The sequence below is a fragment of the Rana temporaria genome, chromosome 4 (genome assembly GCF_905171775.1).
Source record: "Rana temporaria chromosome 4, aRanTem1.1, whole genome shotgun sequence".
In the NCBI taxonomy this organism is placed as follows: domain Eukaryota; kingdom Metazoa; phylum Chordata; class Amphibia; order Anura; family Ranidae; genus Rana; species Rana temporaria.
In genome coordinates this window covers 460,016,701-460,035,062 of record NC_053492.1, presented here as the reverse complement: position 1 = coordinate 460,035,062, position 18,362 = coordinate 460,016,701, and the positions used below count along the sequence as shown (strand labels likewise).

At 44.1% G+C, this 18,362-nt stretch overlaps 1 protein-coding gene across 5 annotated transcripts in view; it reads right to left on the bottom strand.

Moving 5' to 3' along the window:
* Positions 1-18,362, bottom strand: part of SPTBN1 (spectrin beta, non-erythrocytic 1) — a 296,583-nt gene that overhangs the window by 111,655 nt on the left and 166,566 nt on the right. For all 5 annotated transcript variants that reach the window (XM_040351645.1, XM_040351648.1, XM_040351649.1 and 2 more), the window contains 2 exons: positions 11,437-11,588; positions 904-1,077 (listed from right to left, as the gene is read on the bottom strand). In XM_040351645.1, coding sequence (XP_040207579.1) covers positions 904-1,077; positions 11,437-11,588 — 326 coding nt within the window. The remainder of the gene's footprint in view (positions 1-903; positions 1,078-11,436; positions 11,589-18,362) is intronic.

The following is an 18,362-nucleotide window of genomic DNA, read 5'->3' as shown; positions in this document are numbered from 1 at the left end:
CACTTAACCCCTTCAGCGCCCCCTAGTGGTTAACTCCAAAACTGCAATTGTCCTTTTCACAGTAAACAATGCATTTTTAATGCATTTTTTGCTGTGAAAATGACAATGGTCTCAAAAATGTGTCAAAATTGTCCAAAGTGTCCGCCATAATGTCGCAGTCACGAAAAAAAATATCTGATCGCCGCAATTAGTAGTGAATTTTTTTTTTTTATAAAAATGCAATAAAACTATTCCCTATTTTGCAAACGCTATAAATTTTGCGCAAACCAATCGATAAGCGCTTATTGCGATGTTTTACCAAAAATAGGTAGAAGAATACGTATCGGCCTAAACTGAGGAAAAACATTTTTTTTTTTATATATTTTTGGGGGATATTTATTATAAGAAAAAAAAAAAATATATATATATATATATATATATATATATATATATATATATATATATATATATATATATATATATATATTTATTTAAAATTGTCGCTCTATTTTTGTTTGTAGCGCAAAAAATAAAAACCGCAGAGGTGATCAAATACCACCAAAAGAAAGCTCTATTTGTGGGGGAAAAAGGACGCCAATTTTGTTTGGGAGCCACGTCGCAGGACCGCGCAATTGTCAGTTAAAGTGACGCAGTGCCAAATCGCAAAAAGGGGCCTGGTCCTTTAGCTGCATTTTGGTCCGGGTCTCAAGTGGTTAAATCAGGTGTGAGGAGGCGACCCTGTGCCCGGTTACCTTGGACTTCTCCTGTGTCGTTCAGGTAGATCTCCACCTTTTAAAGGATTCCCACCCCCTGCCTTAGGGCCAATATTCCACAGCAGGCCCTTACCCTCTAACACACCAGAAACGAGGTTCTCTTCGCAGGAAATGTGAGCCTTGAGGGGAGAATACACAATATGATTTTTACCTGGAATCTGAGGATGATGGTCCAAATCAAACCAAGAGTCAGTCTGTGGTTTCCATCGACAATATCATGGGAGCCCATGTTTTCCAGGTGAACCCTTTGTTCTTTCAGAAACTGCAGCGCTTTGTCAACATTCTCCAGACAATGGATCCGCATTCTTCCCTTGGTGGGCTTGGGCTACGGAAACAGCAGAAGACGCGTTTTTACTAATAAAGCACAATAAAGCGGTGAATAAGATGTGCAGCGGAGGGGGAAATGGTAAATGGGCTCTGTGTGAAGAGTGGAACAAATAGAAGGTAAGCGTGTGTAACATCTCAGGCCTATAAGCCTACTTGGAACCCTTCCAGTTATGAATGGATTTTCGGGAGTAATTATCTCTAAGCGCAGACTAATACCGAAGGATCAACAAACTATTCTCTGCCGCGCTGATTTCCATACTATTGGTTTTACAGTAGAAGGTTTTCCCATCTGATGCTGTGGCCTAGATTGACATTAGCTAAAACTGTACTTGTATCTTGTGCCCTGGAGTGAGTGACACCATCAGGGGGTACAACGTTGCCAGCATCTCAAGACTACCCAGAGACATAGGAGGCATCAATAAACTAGACCTCCTCACAGCTTGTGAGACACACGTGAGCCTACCTTAATGCTTTTTTAAGACAAGAAAAGGAGGTTTTCACCATGTCAGAATATACAATGTAGTGGCCACATCCAGGCAGGGCCGGTGCTAGCGCAAGGCAACATGGGCACTTGACTTACGGCGTCAGCGCCGGCCCTGGGGGGGGAGGCGCCAAAAAAAGCTCCCTGCCCTGCTCACTGTCTCTCCATCTGCATGATTAATGTAGGAAGGGACAGAGCTGGGGAGTGGTCTGTGTAAATCTAAAGGGGTCTAGGGGTGCAGTGTTGCTGTGTAATGTAAAAGGGGCCCAGAGGTGCAGGGTGCTGTGTAATGTAAAAGGGGTACAGAGGTGCAGGGTGCTGTGTAATGTAAAAGGGGTCCAGAGGTGCGGTGCTGTGTAATGTAAAAGGGGTCCAGAGGTGCGGTGCTGTGTAATGTAAAAGGGGTCCAGAGGTGCGGTGCTGTGTAATGTAAAAGGGTCCAGAGGTGCAGGGTGCTGTGTAATGTAAAAGGGGTTCCAGAGGTGCGGTGCTGTGTAATGTAAAAGGGTTCCAGACGTGCGGTGCTGTGTAATGTAAAAGTGGTCCAGAGGTGCCGTTCTGTATAATGTAAAAGGGTTCCAGAGGTGCGGTGCTGTGTAATGTAAAAGGGTTCCAGAGGTGCGGTGCTGTGTAATGTAAAAGTGGTCCAGAGGTGCCGTTCTGTATAATGTAAAAGGGTTCCAGAGGTGCGGTGCTGTGTAATGTAAAAGGGTTCCAGAGGTGCGGTGCTGTGTAATGTAAAAGGGTTCCAGAGGTGCGGTGCTGTATAATGCAAAAGGGGTCCAGAGGTGCGGTGCTGTGTAATGTAAAATGAGGTGAGGTTTCTGTGGTAGACAAGACAGAGAGGAGACTTGCAATTAGGGGAACTCCAAAGCCAGGCAGCGCAGCAGCACACTGGGGCATTGCGCCGTCGGCACTTTACTGACGTTTTTGCGGCGCTAGGCGTGCGTGCTGGGGGGGGGGGGGGGGGGGGCGGAAAAATGCACTTTCACCTGAGTTGGCAAAAATCCTTGCACAGGCCCTGCATCCAGGCATGTACTGGTCATAGGGACTACAGGGAGTTTCCCGGTGGGCCGGTTTCAGTGACAGCCTGTCAAAGTAACGGCTGCGCAGCTCGCCCTCCACTTCATGCAGTGATGTTAGAAGGATGAGAAAAATCCAGAGGAGAATAAGTGAAATAAAAGAGGTGAGTGAGGACTCCTTATGTTATGCTACTTATGTTTTTTTTTTTTTTTGCACAATTGCGCCTAGTTTATTGAATGTTTTTGTGCTGGTTTGCAAACTTAAAGTGGGCCGGTCTGGATGAAGTCCAGGGCCAAATTTTGGTCTCAGTCCAGCCCTGGCCACATCTCTGGAATATATAGAACAAAAGGAATATTCCAGCTTGAGTGGGACTTTTGAAAGCCACAAACACTGAAGTATGTCAAAAAATAATTTGTTACATAAAAAGATTTACAGATTGAAAACAATGTTCAATATTAAAAAACGTCAAGCGTTTACATGTGACAAACGCAACAAAAAGCAAAATACAACATATACACATATACAATATATATATATATATATATATATATATATATATATATATATATATATATATATATATATATATATATATATATATATATATATATATATATATATACATATACATATACATACACACATACAGGCATACCCCGCTTTAAGTACACTCACTTTGCATACACTCGCGAGTAAGGACATACCCACGAGTGTACGTAAAGTGCCTTACAAGTACTGTACAGACATTTTGCAGCCGCAGTAGAAGGAGCTGAAGCTCCGAGAGCATAGCCCGCCCTGTTCCAGTGTGCCCCTGACACCCCCACTACAGCCCCTGAGACATTAACAACAGCTCCTGACACCCCCACTATAGCCCCTGACCCCCCACTATACCCTAGAAGTGAAAAAAGGTATTGTTTCACTTTAAGTACATTTTCGTTTTACATACATGCTCTGGTCCCATTGTGTACTTAAAAGTGGGGTATGCCTGTATATATATATATATATATATATATATATATATATATATATATATATATATATATATATACACATACATATATATATACATACATATACACACACACACACACACACACACACACACACACATATACATACACACACACACACAATATATACATATACGACACTAATACTCTCCAGTATGGATAAGCTCCGGCGTGTTCGCATAGTACACGTGCAGAGCCTGCCAGGAAGTCTGCACGGCGCTGTGCCAATCACAGCCAGGGAGACATTTCCCATTGCTCGGCTGCAGAGATTGGGAAAGGTCTCACTGGCTGTGATTAGCGCCGTGCAGACTTCCTGGCGGACTCTGCACGTGTACCATGCGAACACGCTGGAGCTCATCCTTACTCTCCAGTAAGTGGTAATCCCTGGTACCCGACGAGTTTCCAGTTTGACACCTTCGTCAGGAGTATAGAATAGACGAGTTTCCAGTTTGACACCTTCGTCAGGAGTATAGAATAGACGAGTTTCCAGTTTGACACCTTCGTCAGGAGTATAGAATAGGGATAAGTAGGGTCATAAGAGAGGGGAGACGCCACTCAGGTACGTCTCATATACCTATGGCTATTGCATGAAGACAGGGACTGTTTGGTGTTCTCCACGAATCATGGAGCTCCATTGAAGGCCCTGGTTAGCTTCCGTCCTGATCTTATGCTGAAACATTTATTGTCCACGTCTTTAGCCGCTGGAACTCAGCTGTTGCTACCTATCTGCTTAAAACAGATCTGTGAATTTGCTACCTTAAGCCCCCCATTGACAGTTGTCTCACATGCTCTCTACACGGAACCACTCTATTTGAGTTAAATTTATGACCCTAGTTATCCCTATTCTATACTCCTGACGAAGGTGTCAAACTGGAAACACGTCGGGGACCAGGGATTACCACTTACTGGAGAGTATTGGTGTCATTGTATATGTATGGTTGTATTTTGCTTTTTGTTGCGTTTGTCACATGTAGACGCTTGACGTTTTTTAATATTGAACATTGTGTTTCGATCTGTAAATCTTTTTATGCCACAATACATTTGACATACTTCAGTGTTTGTGGCTTTCAAAGTCCCACTCAAGGGGGAATATTCCTTTCGTTCTAAAAAAACAAAGACATTTAACTTTCCATTTTATGTGAAAACAAGTATAATGTAAGCAGGAACAGACTAGGAAATATACAGGAGGTGTCTGTGTAAACAAGGCATTTCCCTGTTCTGCCTAGTGACAGGACATAGATCTACTGATCCCTGTCATCGGGAGCAGTGATCACTGTCGCGTCACTTGTAGCCCAGCCCCCCACAAAGCTCGAATCACTCTCTAGGACACACTAAACCCCTTCATCGCCCCCTAGTGTTTAACCGCTTCCTGTGTCATTTACACAGTAACCAGTGCATTTTTATAGCACTGATCGCTGTATAAATGACAATAGTCCCAAAATAGCGTCAAACATGTCCGATATAACTTTGCAATCATGATAAAAAAAAAAAAAATACATATCGGCCTAAACCGAGAAAGAAATGTGTTTATATATTTTTGGGGGTATTTATAATAGCAAAAAGTTAAAAATATTTTTAATTTAATTGTTGCTCTTTTTTTGTATATAGCGCAAAAAACAAAAACCGCAGAGGTGATCAAATACCACCAAAAGAAAGCTCTATTTATGGGGAAAAAAAGGACGTAATTTGTTAGAGTGCAGCATCGCACGACCGTGCAATTGTCAGTTAAAGGGGAGTTCCAGGCATTTTTTTATGTTTATTAAAAGTCAGCAGCTACAAAAAGTGTAGCTGTTGGCTTTTAATAAACAGACACTTACCTGTTCCCCGGTCCAGCGACGTGCCGATGGGAGCTTTGTTCCGGTCACCCCCTTCACCGCCGGCGCCTCCACTGCAACTGTGGGCACCCGGCCGTGACAGCTTTCGGCCGGGCACCCACTGCGCATGCGGCGCCATCCGATTTGACAGGCGATCGCCTGGGACCTGTCACGTGTCCCAGGCGATCGCCTACAGGGAGGGGCTGTCAAAAGGCGATTAAGTTATTCGCCTTTGCAGCCCCTCGGCGGAAGGAGGAAGTGGGACAGGAAGTCCCACTCCCCCCAAAAAAATTACATGCCAAATGTGGCATGTAAGGGGGCGAGGAGTGTAGTAAGCGTAAATTCCATTTATGGGTGGAACTCCACTTTAGAGAGACGCAGGGCAGAATAGCAAAAAGTGCTCTAGTCAGGAAGGGGGTAAATTCTTCCAGGGCTGAAGTGGTTCATTTAAAGAGATCTCCTCTCACTTCCTGTTTGGCCATAGGACAGGAAGTGAAGGGAAATCTCCACAATAGGACAAAGATGGCAAAAAATTAACTGACATGGGCTATAACCCTCCCTTACGCTATCCAAAATGAAAAAAAAAAAAAATGTTTTGCCTATAGTTCCACTTTAATATGCAGGAGGTGTTTTTATATTTTTTCTGTATGAAACAATAAGCTGCGAAAAAATCTTAAAAAGCCCGACCACAAGGTGTTAATGCGCCGTTTAACAAACATGTCTCAATATGATGAATAATGTATGTAATATGTAGCCGTTTAACCCATGAGGCAACACCTACTGATAACCGCGCTGACTTGCGCAATCACGGTACATGTTGCATAGTGACCCTAGAACAACAACTTTCACAAATGACTGGGTGTTGTCACTGGAGGAATGACCTTGCTCAGGACGGTCCCTATAGTCAGGGGTTCTCCGCTAGAACAATTGTATGTATGTAAAGACTTACCTTATCTACAGATAACTGGGCCAAACTAGTTAGTATATAACCATTTTTTTTTTTTTTTTCTAACCTTGCATTATCTTTTTCAATCAGGAAAACAAAAGTGTATACTCAGATAGCGCCAAGGCCGGCCATATATGGTTCAAATCTCTGCCGGTTCAGCATGAACTGGCTGAGATTCGAACCGTTATTGGGCAGGCTGGATGTACCAAGTTGATCGATTGATCGTGGGTACAACCGTCCTGCCAGATTCTCTTGCGATTGTTGCTAGTGGCTGCTACAGATAATCACCGTCTTCTCCCAGCAGGGGCGGCTTTCCCCAGCCTCCTCCCCCACCCGGAGAAGACAATGGCTCGGCAGGAGAGATTCCCACATCAACACACTAAAGCCTCGTACACGCGATCGGATTTTCATCTGTGGATTTTTGTCTGAAGGGCGTTGGCCGTTAACTTGTTCTGCATACAGACGGCAGAACTTTTTCAGCCAACATTCACGAAACTACGTTTTATTTTTTTGCTCTTTAGCACCACCCTTTGGGAAACTTCTGATGATGTCTGTTTAGCATTGGTTCGGAGCATGCGTTTGTACTTTGGATTTTAGTCCGACGGAACTTGTGTACACACGGTCGGATAATCCAACGGCAAACATTTGTTGTCGGACAATTTGAGAGCATGACCATCCAATGTGTTGTCGGAATTTCCTACAATTGTCTGATGGAGCATACAGACGGTCAGATTTTCCGACAAAACCCTGCCATCACACAATTGTTAAAAATAAATATCTTGGACAGCCGCACTCCGAAAAAAATCTCTTTGTTGTCTTTATTGGTAAAACAGGATAAAACCACTACAAGCCACAGCAAAAATGGGACATGACACACAACCGACGCGTTTCACACAAATTCTATTACATGATACAGCTAGCTATGACTAAGCACTAAGTATTAGTGTGAAACGCGTCAGCTGTGCGTCCTATTTTTGCTGTGGCTTGTAGTGGTTTTATCCCGTTTTACCAATAAAGGCAACAAAGAGTGCGGCTGTCCAAGATATTTATTTTATTTTTTTACACGCATTGTCAGCACCAGTGGTTTCTGAGAGGAGGCCAATTACCAAGCAGACTCACCTGGAGCGGTAACCCCCCATCACACAATTGTTGTCGGAATATCCGATTGTGTGTACAGGCCTTTAGTGTTGATTGGGGAATTGTGCAAATTTGCACCGTCTATGACAAGCCATAGGTGATGCGATTTTCTTTCCTGCAACCACAGGTTCTCGACTGTGTTGATGTGGGAATCCCTCCCGAAGAGCTACTATATAGATGGATTGAATCTCGGCCAGTCCCTGCTGAACCAGGTGAAGTTCGATCGATTCATCTATGGCTGGCTTTAGGTTGACAATGGATTTCTTTAATTTTTTCCTTCTGATCAGCCAGGGGGCTGATCAGCAGAATTTTTTTTGGATAGATTCGTCTATCCATACAAGTGAGGTGGATGGAAGAATCCTCCTCGCTGTACCATTGTATTCTGACAGCGGGACTCCTCCACTGTCAGAATACACTGAACCTTCACAGCTTGTTGAGCGAGAATTTCCTCCGACAGTCCCATTTACCAGAAGTTGATTATTGGATCGACTTCTGTTTAGAGGGAACGGCCATAGATGGATCAAAATCCGTCCGCTTCAGCAAATTTCTATCTACGACCAACTTATGAGCAATGCACTACGTAGCCGAATCGATCAGCAGGGTGGCCATGTTATTAGAGTGAAATACAGATGGCCATTGAGCCTCACCAAATTTTTGTACATAAATCAATCATGGAAACATTGTACAGCACCATAACTAAGGATTTTAGAGGTGCAAGAAAATATATATACATGTATTTTAAATTAATACATCCAACATTTGATTTTAATATACAAACAAAAAGCGCAAGCAGATTAGGTCACTACATGTTTTCGCCATTTCGATGGCTTCTTCAGGAGAACTTTAATATCAAGCACTGTATATAGGATCACTATAATAAAGATTTTCGGTGTATATATATATATTATATATACCATATTTATCTTGCTATAACGCGCCCCGGCGTATAGCGCGCACCCCCGAACTTGAAGGAAAATTCCTGAAAAAAAAAAAATACTTACAGTTTGGATGCCCCTTGCCTGTCGTCCATCGGCGGCCTTCTGCGGCCATCGTGGTGTCCTTTCCCGCTCGATCCCCGCGCTGTGTTTGAACCACTGCGCTGACGTATGCCGAGCGCAGTACACTCGTGTATAGTCGGGCAGGCTCGGCTCCTCTCGCGTAAAGGACGTACAGGATGTGACCGCGAGAGGAGCCGAGCCTGCCCGAGTGTACTGCGCTAGGTATGTGTTGGCGCAGTGGTTCAAACACAGCGCGGGAAGCGGGTATATCGCGCACCCACGATTTTGCCCTGATTTTCAGGGGGAAAAAATGCGCGATATACGCCGATAAATACGGTATATACACACAAAGAATATTTAGATAACAAATACAATTTAAATCTACCAAATTTGACAGAAGTTATACATCTGGGAGATTTGTATGAATTTGTATGTGTGTCAACTAAAAACACACACCAATATATATATATATATATATATATATATATATATATATATATATATATATATATATATATATATATATATATATATATATATATAAATATAATCAAAAATCTTTATTATATTATTATAGTGATCCTATATACAGTGCCTGATATTAAAGTTCTCCAGAAGAAGCCATCGAAATGGAGAAACATATAGAGACCTAATCAGCTTGCGCTTTGTTTGTATATTAAGATCAAATGTTGGCTGTATTCCATGTATTTAAAATATATTTTTAATCTATTAAATTTAGATCTGTTTCTATATTGTTTTTATTGCACCTCTAAAATCCCAAAAAATCCTTCCTTAAATGTTATTGTTCATCTAGGGATGTGGCGCTATTCTTATTTTCAGTTACCTAGCCTAAATCTTCTCTCATTGTACAGCACCATGTAAATGTAAGCACTGCGTAAACTGTTGGCGCTATATAAATCCTTAAAGCGGGGGTTCACACTAAAAAAAAAAAAAATTGTCCACCATGCCATCCAGCATACTAGCGTCAGCTACAGTATGCCTTTATTTTTTTCACTGTACTCACAGTTTAATCCATTAGTTTAGTTTCAGACTCCCGCGGGGAAAGGCGTTCCTATGAAGAGGGGAACATGATTGACGGCCGGCTATGGCGCGTCTCGAAAATAGCCGAACTAGGATTTGGCTCTTCACGGCGCCTGCGCAGTCAGCTCCTAGTCTGTGCGCAGGCGCCGTATAGCGCCGTGAAGAGCCGAGTCCTACTCCGGCTATTTTCGGGAACGCGTGACGCGCCATAGCCGGCCGTCAATCATGTTCCCCTCTTTATAGGAACGCCTTTCCCCGCGGGAGTCTGAAACGAAACTAATGGATTAATGGAGTACAGCGCAAAAAAATAAAAATAAAGGCATACTGTAGCTGACGCTAGTATGCTGGATGGCATGGTAGAAAGTTGTATTTTAGGGTGAACCTCCGCTTTAATAGAAATTTACCATATACAGTATGTATTACAGGGGGAAAAAATGCCCTCACTGAAAATACACTACAGTTTCCCTTTAAAATAAAGGATTGTAAGCCTGGAAAGTTAGAGCAGCAACAAATTTTTTGTGCTAAGCTATATTTTGTGGTAAACCGTTAACCCGACTGTTTACTATGCCTCAGCAGAGCTGGAGATGAAGGTGCAGATATTTTTGGCATCGTGCAAATGAACATTGCAGAGAGCCGTGTCCAACAAAGGGGTAAAAACAAGAAACTCTGGTGACCGCGCTGTCACCGGTACAGCCCAGCCATAGGAAATCCTTATACAATGTCTTCCTATAGAACATAGATACTTTTTTAACCTTAAGTTTTGCACTGCTTTAGTGTGTTATACATTGAATAGTTTTCATAATGGTTGTATCATCATTAATACGTTGTCCATGGGCGTCCGCTGAACTTTTTTCAGGGGGGGGGCATCATTTTAAGGTCATCCATGCTTGGTCCCTTTTTGACAATGTCATGATGGGGAGGGGCTTGGTCATTGATGCGGGTACAGCGTGGCTCTCTGGTTGGTGCGGGTACAGCGTGGCTCTCTCTCTGGCTTCCCCCAGCATGAGCACAGTATTCTCTTTTCTCCTCTTGTAACCCCCCCCCCCCCCAGCAGAGTGCTTGCATGCTGGGGGCTTTAGCATGGTGGACACGCTGGGGCCGCCACTATTAAGGGACTACATTTCCCATGATGCCCCCAGAATATTCTGATTGGCCCTCTGCTGTGGCCAATCATGGCGAGGAAAGCAGGAAGCAAGGCGGCGGCACGGCAAATTCAATTAGAGCCGCTCTCTCTCTCTTCTAGCTCCAGCTGACAGAGAGGGGGGCGATCGGGGGAGATATACAGTACAGCCAGTGGCGCGCTCCCCTCGCCCTGTCACAGCGCAGCTGCTCCATTTACCAGAGAACTCGGCAGCGGAGCTGTAACAGGGAGAGGAGAGCCGCGGACTGGCTGTACTGTATATCTACCCCGATCGCCCCCCTCTCTGTCAGCTGGAGCTAGAAGAGAGAGCGGCTCTAATTGGATTCGCCATGCCGCCGCCTTGTTTCCTGCCTGCTGTTTTTCTCCCCCAGGATCATGGCACTGGTTTCTAGGGGGGTCAAGCGCCCTCCCTTGTCCTATGGAGCGGACGCCCATGACGTTGTCTCTCTTTGTAGAAATAGACTTGTTTTAAATACTACACTGAATATATCTTATTACCCTGAAGAAGAGAACGGTTTGGTGAAACATGTTGGGAGAAATTACTGTCAAATTTATTTCAGTGTATTACACTATATATTGATCAATACTATTATATTAAATTTTGTACAATAAAATAGGTCTTTTAATGAGAAACGAATTGTCTGACTTGTATGGGCACCGCAATAATCCCTTCATCCCCTTCCTTTCTACTGTTACCACTGTTCAGGGATGAGGTGCTGTATCCAACAGAGGATACACTAGCCACTTTCATACTCTAGATACTTACAAGTTTCTCTCCAGAGAGAACTTCCAGCAGTTTGATGAGCATCCTTCCATCTCGCAGGTCTCCGTACAGGTCGGTAATTCTGCAGGACACGCGGGCCAGGTGGGAATTGACCCATTTTGTGAAAGTCTTCTTCTGGACAGCCTCACGTTCATCTGTGAAGACATAGAAGATGGCGGTCAATGGTGTTTCAGATGATCAAGGCAGAGTTCATACAGGTTTAGAATACGTTAAAGGAGCGGAGCTATGCAGGCAATATTTCGCATTTTAACCATGCTACTAAAATAGAGAATATATATATATATATATATATATATATATATATATATATATATATATATATATATATATATATATATATATATATATATATATATATATATATATTAGTGCTGTCAGTTAAACGCGTTATTAACGGCGTTCACACAAACCCATTTTAACGCCGTCAATTTTTTTATCGCGCGATTAACGAGGTTCGCCCTTTAAAACATTTTTTTTTTTGTCGGCACGTACCTCTTAACCCTTTCACGCCGACGGGACGCATATATGCGTCCTCGGCGTTCGGGGGTTATACCGGGATGATGCCTGCAGCCGCAGGCATCATCCCGGTACCGTTGTTTAGAGCGGGCGATCGGCTATCCAAACATAACAACCGATGCGGCTAAAAGCCGCTCGGTTGTTATGCTGGAGGAGCGGGAGGGGACATCCCCCCCCCCCCTCCCGCCGGCCTTTCGCTGCTCTGACCCGGCCTCCCGTCCCACCGGGAGACCCGATCCTCCATCCGCCGCGTTCTGTGTTCAGGCGGAGACTGACACTAAGCCGTAAACGGCTTTGATTCAGTCTCCGCATTGAAACCACGGAAGCGGCGTCATGACGTCACTTCCGGGTTTCTCGGCTGCCAATGGCGCCGGATTTCAAAAAGTACACAGTATTCAGAATCGCCGTTTTCGGTGATCTGAATACTTTGAAGTGCAAAGGAGGGCTCGGAGGTCTTTTAGACCCCGATCCCTCCATAAAGAGTACCTGTCACCACCTATTGCTGTCACAAGGGATGTTTACATTCCTTGTGACAGCAATAAAAGTGATCAAAATGTAAAAAAAATAAAAAAACACAATTTAATATTATAAAAAAAAAAAAAAAAAAAATAAGAAAACAAAAAAAAAAAAAAAAGTTTTAAAGGGTGAACCTCCTTAATCGCGCGATTAATCGTGAGTTAACTATGACATTAATCGCGATTAGAAATTTTAATCGCTTGACAGCACACATATATATATATATACACATATATATATATATATATATATACACATATATATATATATATATATATATATATATATATATATATATATATATATATATATATACACATACACACACACGCGCACGCGTGCGTGTGTATATATATGCGCGCGCGCGTATATATATATATATATATATATTATATATATATACACACATACATACACACACACACACACACACACACGCACGCGTGCGTGCGTATATATATATATATATATATATATATGCGCGCGCGCGTATATATATATATATATATATATATATATATATATATATATATATATATATATATATATATTACACATACATACACACACAGTTCTGATCAAAAGTTTAAGACCACTTGAAAAATGGCAAAAAATCATATTTTATATTGTTGGATCTTAACAAGGTTCCAAGTAGAGCTTCAACATGCAACAATAAGAAATGAGAGAGACAAAACATTTTTTGAGCATTCAATTAATTGAAAATAACGATTAAACTGAAAAAATAAAAAAAACACTGTTGCCGGCTAGACCAGTTTTTGATAAACTACATAATATTTTCCTCACAGCCCACATGATCCTGAGCCGTGTCTCTAATGAAATACAATTAAGATGTACGGCTTCTCATAAATAGCTTATCGCCGTCTTTCCTTTAAATAATGGGTTTTCATTCGAGGAAAGAAGTCATCCAAATGAAATATAACAGTAGGGTATTGTGATGACCTACGAAGAAAACAAAAGGCGAGGCAGAGGAAATTCCTTCACTTCCTCCTCTGCTCCAGTTGTGAGGAGAAAGGGACGTGATTTTTCCATGGCTGAACTATTTCATGTGGAGGAAGGTAGAATGTCAAACATTCCAATTCAGCACCGAACGCCACAAAGGAACCTCTCATTCCTGCCCAATTATTTCTGAACCTTCTCTTTCACTTCCACAACACTACAAACCAGCTGAGCAGTCAACAGCTTCATTCCATTACAGGCCCCATTATCAATCAATAACACTAAACTGTCCCATATGTAGCGTCTCGGCGCAATACAAGACGCCTGGCCTTCGGATGCACTCGCATTAAAAGGTTTACTTAGGCGATTATAAGCAAGCTTTAAAAATGTATCCAAAGCCAAGAGTTTTTTATGCTTTGGATACAGCAGGGAAGGGGAACACTGGCCATACTACATAAGAGGGTGCACTGAACTAGCAGAATTACCGCCAAACTACCGTATTTATCGGCGTATACCGCGCACTATTTTTCCCTGAAAATCAGGGCAAAATCGTGGGTGCGCGGTATACACCGATACCCGCGACGAGTTTGAATACTGCGCCGGCATATACCGAGCGCAGTACACTCGTGTATCTTCGGGCAGTCTCGGCGCCTCTCGCGCTGACGTCCTGAGCGTACAGGACGTCAGCGCGAGAGTTTCCGAGCCTGCCCGACGATACACGAGTGTACTGCGCTCGGTATATGCCGGCGCAGTATTCAAACTCGGCGCGGGAAACGAGCGGGGAGGACGCTACAGAAGGACGCCGGACCCGACGAAGAGGACACCCGAAGCCGCAGACGGACCCGACGAGGCCGCCGATGGACGCCGCGCAAGACACCAAAACTAAGTACAAAACATATTTTTTTCCACAGGAATTGGGGCAACTTTAGGGGTGCGCGCTATACGCGGGAGCGTGCTATACCCCGATAAATATGGTATTTAAATAATACATAAAACAAGTGATATTCTCAAAACATAAGCAAATATTTCCTAAGGTGGATGTAACGCCTCCATACAGCCTCAGATGAACCAAATCTCCCTACATAGGTTTTAAATGTATATCTGCCGTCTTCACATTTATATACGGCTTAGAAAGTTCAGATCATGTTAGGAGATTTTCTCTTCCTGGTTAACACAGAGTGTGATGTCTGGGCATACAGCTAAGATAGCTAAAATTGCTGATTGGAAGAAAGGCACACACCCCCTCTTATCATAGGCAGAGACTCTCAGAGGCGTTTTGTAACAGGACCAGCTCCCTGCTAATCTATTTATAGCAGTCTCCCCAGACAGAAATGTCAGGCTGCTTTTATCTGATGTGTCCAAGAATTTGTCAGGAGTTATCAGGCTGATAACAGAGGGATGGTTCAGGAGAGAGCTACGAGACTTGGCTCTTTGAAGAGAGATAAAACACTGCAGATATATGTGCCCAGCTCCAATTTCATGAATCATTTTTACATCCACAGATGAGAATGCCTCCAGATCCACACTTTTCCACAGATAACATGGGAAGTCCCCCTCAGCGTCCTATGTGGCTTACGCTTTTTGAGGGTACGCCCTAAGGAAGACGGGTTACCCACGAAAAGCGTAATCCGCATAGGACGCTGAGGGGTCTTCCCATGCCATCTGTGGATCTAGAGGCAGCCTCATCTGTTAAAGTGATATTAAAAGTCAAACATGTCATACCCACTGCTCTGTGTAATGGTTTTGCACAAAGCAGCCCAGAGCCTCCATTTTTTTTGGGTTCCCCCACCGGTGCTCCCGGCTCCTCCCTCCTCAGTACTCGGCTCGGGATCGCACCTGCTTGGGTGCCCCTGAGAGCACGCCATTTGCTCTGGGGTAGCCAGACGTGCTCCTGAGCCGCGGCTCTGTGTTCATTCACTGGTCCTCAGGACACATTAATAGTGAGAATCTCCCCAGCGGTGACACTGGCCTCGCTGGTCACCAGGACACCAATAGTGCAAATCTTTCCAGCGGTGACACTGACGTCGCTGGTCACCAGGACACCAATAGTGCAAATCTTTCCAGCGGTGACACTGGTCACCAGGACACATTAAGGCCACTTTCACACTGGGGCGTTTTTCCAGCAAAGCCTCATCTGCAATCCCAATGTGCTGGCAAAGCACCACTATGACCCTAAAGTTTTAGGGTGTTTTTGCAGTGCCTCAGTGTGAAAGGGTAAGGCGTTTTTACAGCGCTTATCAATTCATTTCAATGGAGAGGGGCGTTTTTGGAGCGTTTTTTTCAGCGCCCTAAAAGCTGCTACAAAGATGCTGCTTGCAGAACTCAGTGTGAAAGGGTCCATTGAGATGCATTGAGAGCATTTTATGAGCTTTTTAAGAGCGCTATTTTTAACGCTAAAACGCTGTAAAAACGATTCAGTGTGAAAGGGGTCTAATAGTGAGAATCTCCCCAGCTTTATTATTGTGTCCTAGTGACCAGTGTCACTACTGGGGAGATTTACATTGTGTCCTGTGACCAGTGACACCAATGTCACCACTGGGGAGATGTACATTGTGTCCTGGTGACCAGTGACACCAATGTCACCACTGGGGAGATTTACATTGTGTCCTGGTGACCAGTGACACCAGTGTCACCACTGGGGAGATGTACATTGTGTCCTGGTGACCAGTGACACCAATGTCACCACTGGGGAGATGTACATTGTGTCCTGTGACCAGTGACACCAATGTCACCGCTGGGGAGATGTACATTGTGCCCTGGTGACCAGTGACACCAATGTCACCACTGGGGAGTTGTACATTGTGTCCTGTGACCAGTGACACCAATGTCACCACTGGGGAGATGTACATTGTGTCCTGGTGACCAGTGACACCAATGTCACCACTGGGGAGATTTACATTGTGTCCTGGTGACCAGTGACACCAATGTCACCACTGGGGAGATGTACATTGTGTCCTGGTGACCAGTGACACAAGTGTCACCACTGGGGAGTTGTACATTGTGTCCTGGTGACCAGTGACACCAATGTCACCACTGGGGAGATGTACATTGTGTCCTGTGACCAGTGACACCAATGTCACCACTGGGGAGATGTACATTGTGTCCTGGTGACCAGTGACACCAGTGTCACCACTGGGGAGATTCACACTATTAAAGTGGTTGTAAACCCTCAAGGTTTTTCACCTTAATGCATTTAATGCATTAAGGTGAAAAACCTTTGGTGCCGCAGCTCCCCCCTTATTCTTACCTGAGCCCAATCCAATGATGTACACAAGTGCAGCAGCTCCAGCTGCGCTCGCCCTCTCCTCATTGGACAGATTGACAGCAGCACGAGGAGGAGCCAATGGCTCCCGCTGCTGTCAATCAAATCCAGTGACACAGAAGCAGGGTCCGTCAATGGACGCAGCAAAGGGACTCCGGAGCGAGCACACATGGGTTCCCCCAGGGAAAGAGGAGGGACCTGGAGCACCGGTGAGGGACCCAGAAGAGGAGGATTGGGGCTGCTCTGTGCAAAACAAATGCACAGAGCAGGTAAGCATAGGCATGTTTTTTTATTTTTGTTTAAATAGAAAAACGAGGAGTTACAAACCCTTTAATGTGTCCTGGTGACCAGTGACATCAGGACAGAAAGAAATATAAAATATTGAGTTTTCAACAGAACAAGAATAGAAGGGAAGTGATACAAAGTTACATAGTAGGTGAGGTTAAAAAAAACAAAAAAAAAAAACAAACAAGTCCACCAAATGTGTGTGATTATATGTCAACATTACATTGTATATCCCTGTATGTTGTGATCGTTCAGGTGCTTATCTAATAGTTTCATGAAAACAAATGATGTTCCCCGGCTGAGACCACCGCCTGTGGAAGGAAACTCCACATCCTTGCCGCCCTTACGTAAATAACCCTCTACGTCAGGTATCCCCAAACTACGGCCCTCCAGCTGTTTTAGAACTACACATCCCATGAGGCATTGCAAAACCCTGACATTCACAGATATGACTAGGCATGATGGGAATTGTAGTTCCTGAACAACTGGAGGCCCATAGTTCCAAGACCCATGCTCTACGTAGTTTAAGGTGAAACCTATTTTCTTCTAATTTTAATGAGTGGCCACATGTCTTGTTCAACTCCCGTCCACAAATATGTTTTATCCCTATTGTGGGGTCACCAGTAAAAAATCCCGGTGGGAATCAAAATGTAACAATTTGCGACCCCCCCACTGAACGTGAAATAGACCTTTGTAGATTACAAGAGCGGCAATATTGCACATGTAAACATATGATCTCTCAGAGGAAGTCCCCTCCCCCTCACCGCAAGGCAGAGAAGTGTGACATGCAAAGTAAAAGAAGGAAAGCGGAAAGAGCCAACGGCTGTGCTGATAGAGGAGAACGTTAAACGGTTATCTTCATGTAACATAAGGAAGGAAGCGGGACGCAAGGAAACACCAAGACAATGAGATAGGGGACCAGACCTGCCAGGAGTTGTGATTTTAAAGCAGACGACATTAATAAATGAGATGTAAATATGACCTTCAAATGAAAGCTCAAGAGGAAATGCTAAACATGCCTAAACTAGAAATACTAAATCCGAACCTTTCAGGTTAAAAAAAAATTAAAAATAAAAGTAAAGTACACACGATCGGATAATCCGACCGTCAGTACGCTCCATCGGACAATTGTACAATGACTGCAGGCTCCTGGGGGGGGGGGACCAGATATGACTGCAGGCTCCTGGGGGGGGGGGGACCAGATATGACGACTGCAGGCTCCTGGGGGGGGGGGACCAGATATGACGACTGCAGGCTCCTGGGGGGGGGGGGACCAGATATGATGACTGCAGGCTCCTGGGGGGGGGGGACCAGATATGACGACTGCAGGCTCCTGGGGGGGGGGGGGGGGGACCAGATATGACGACTGCAG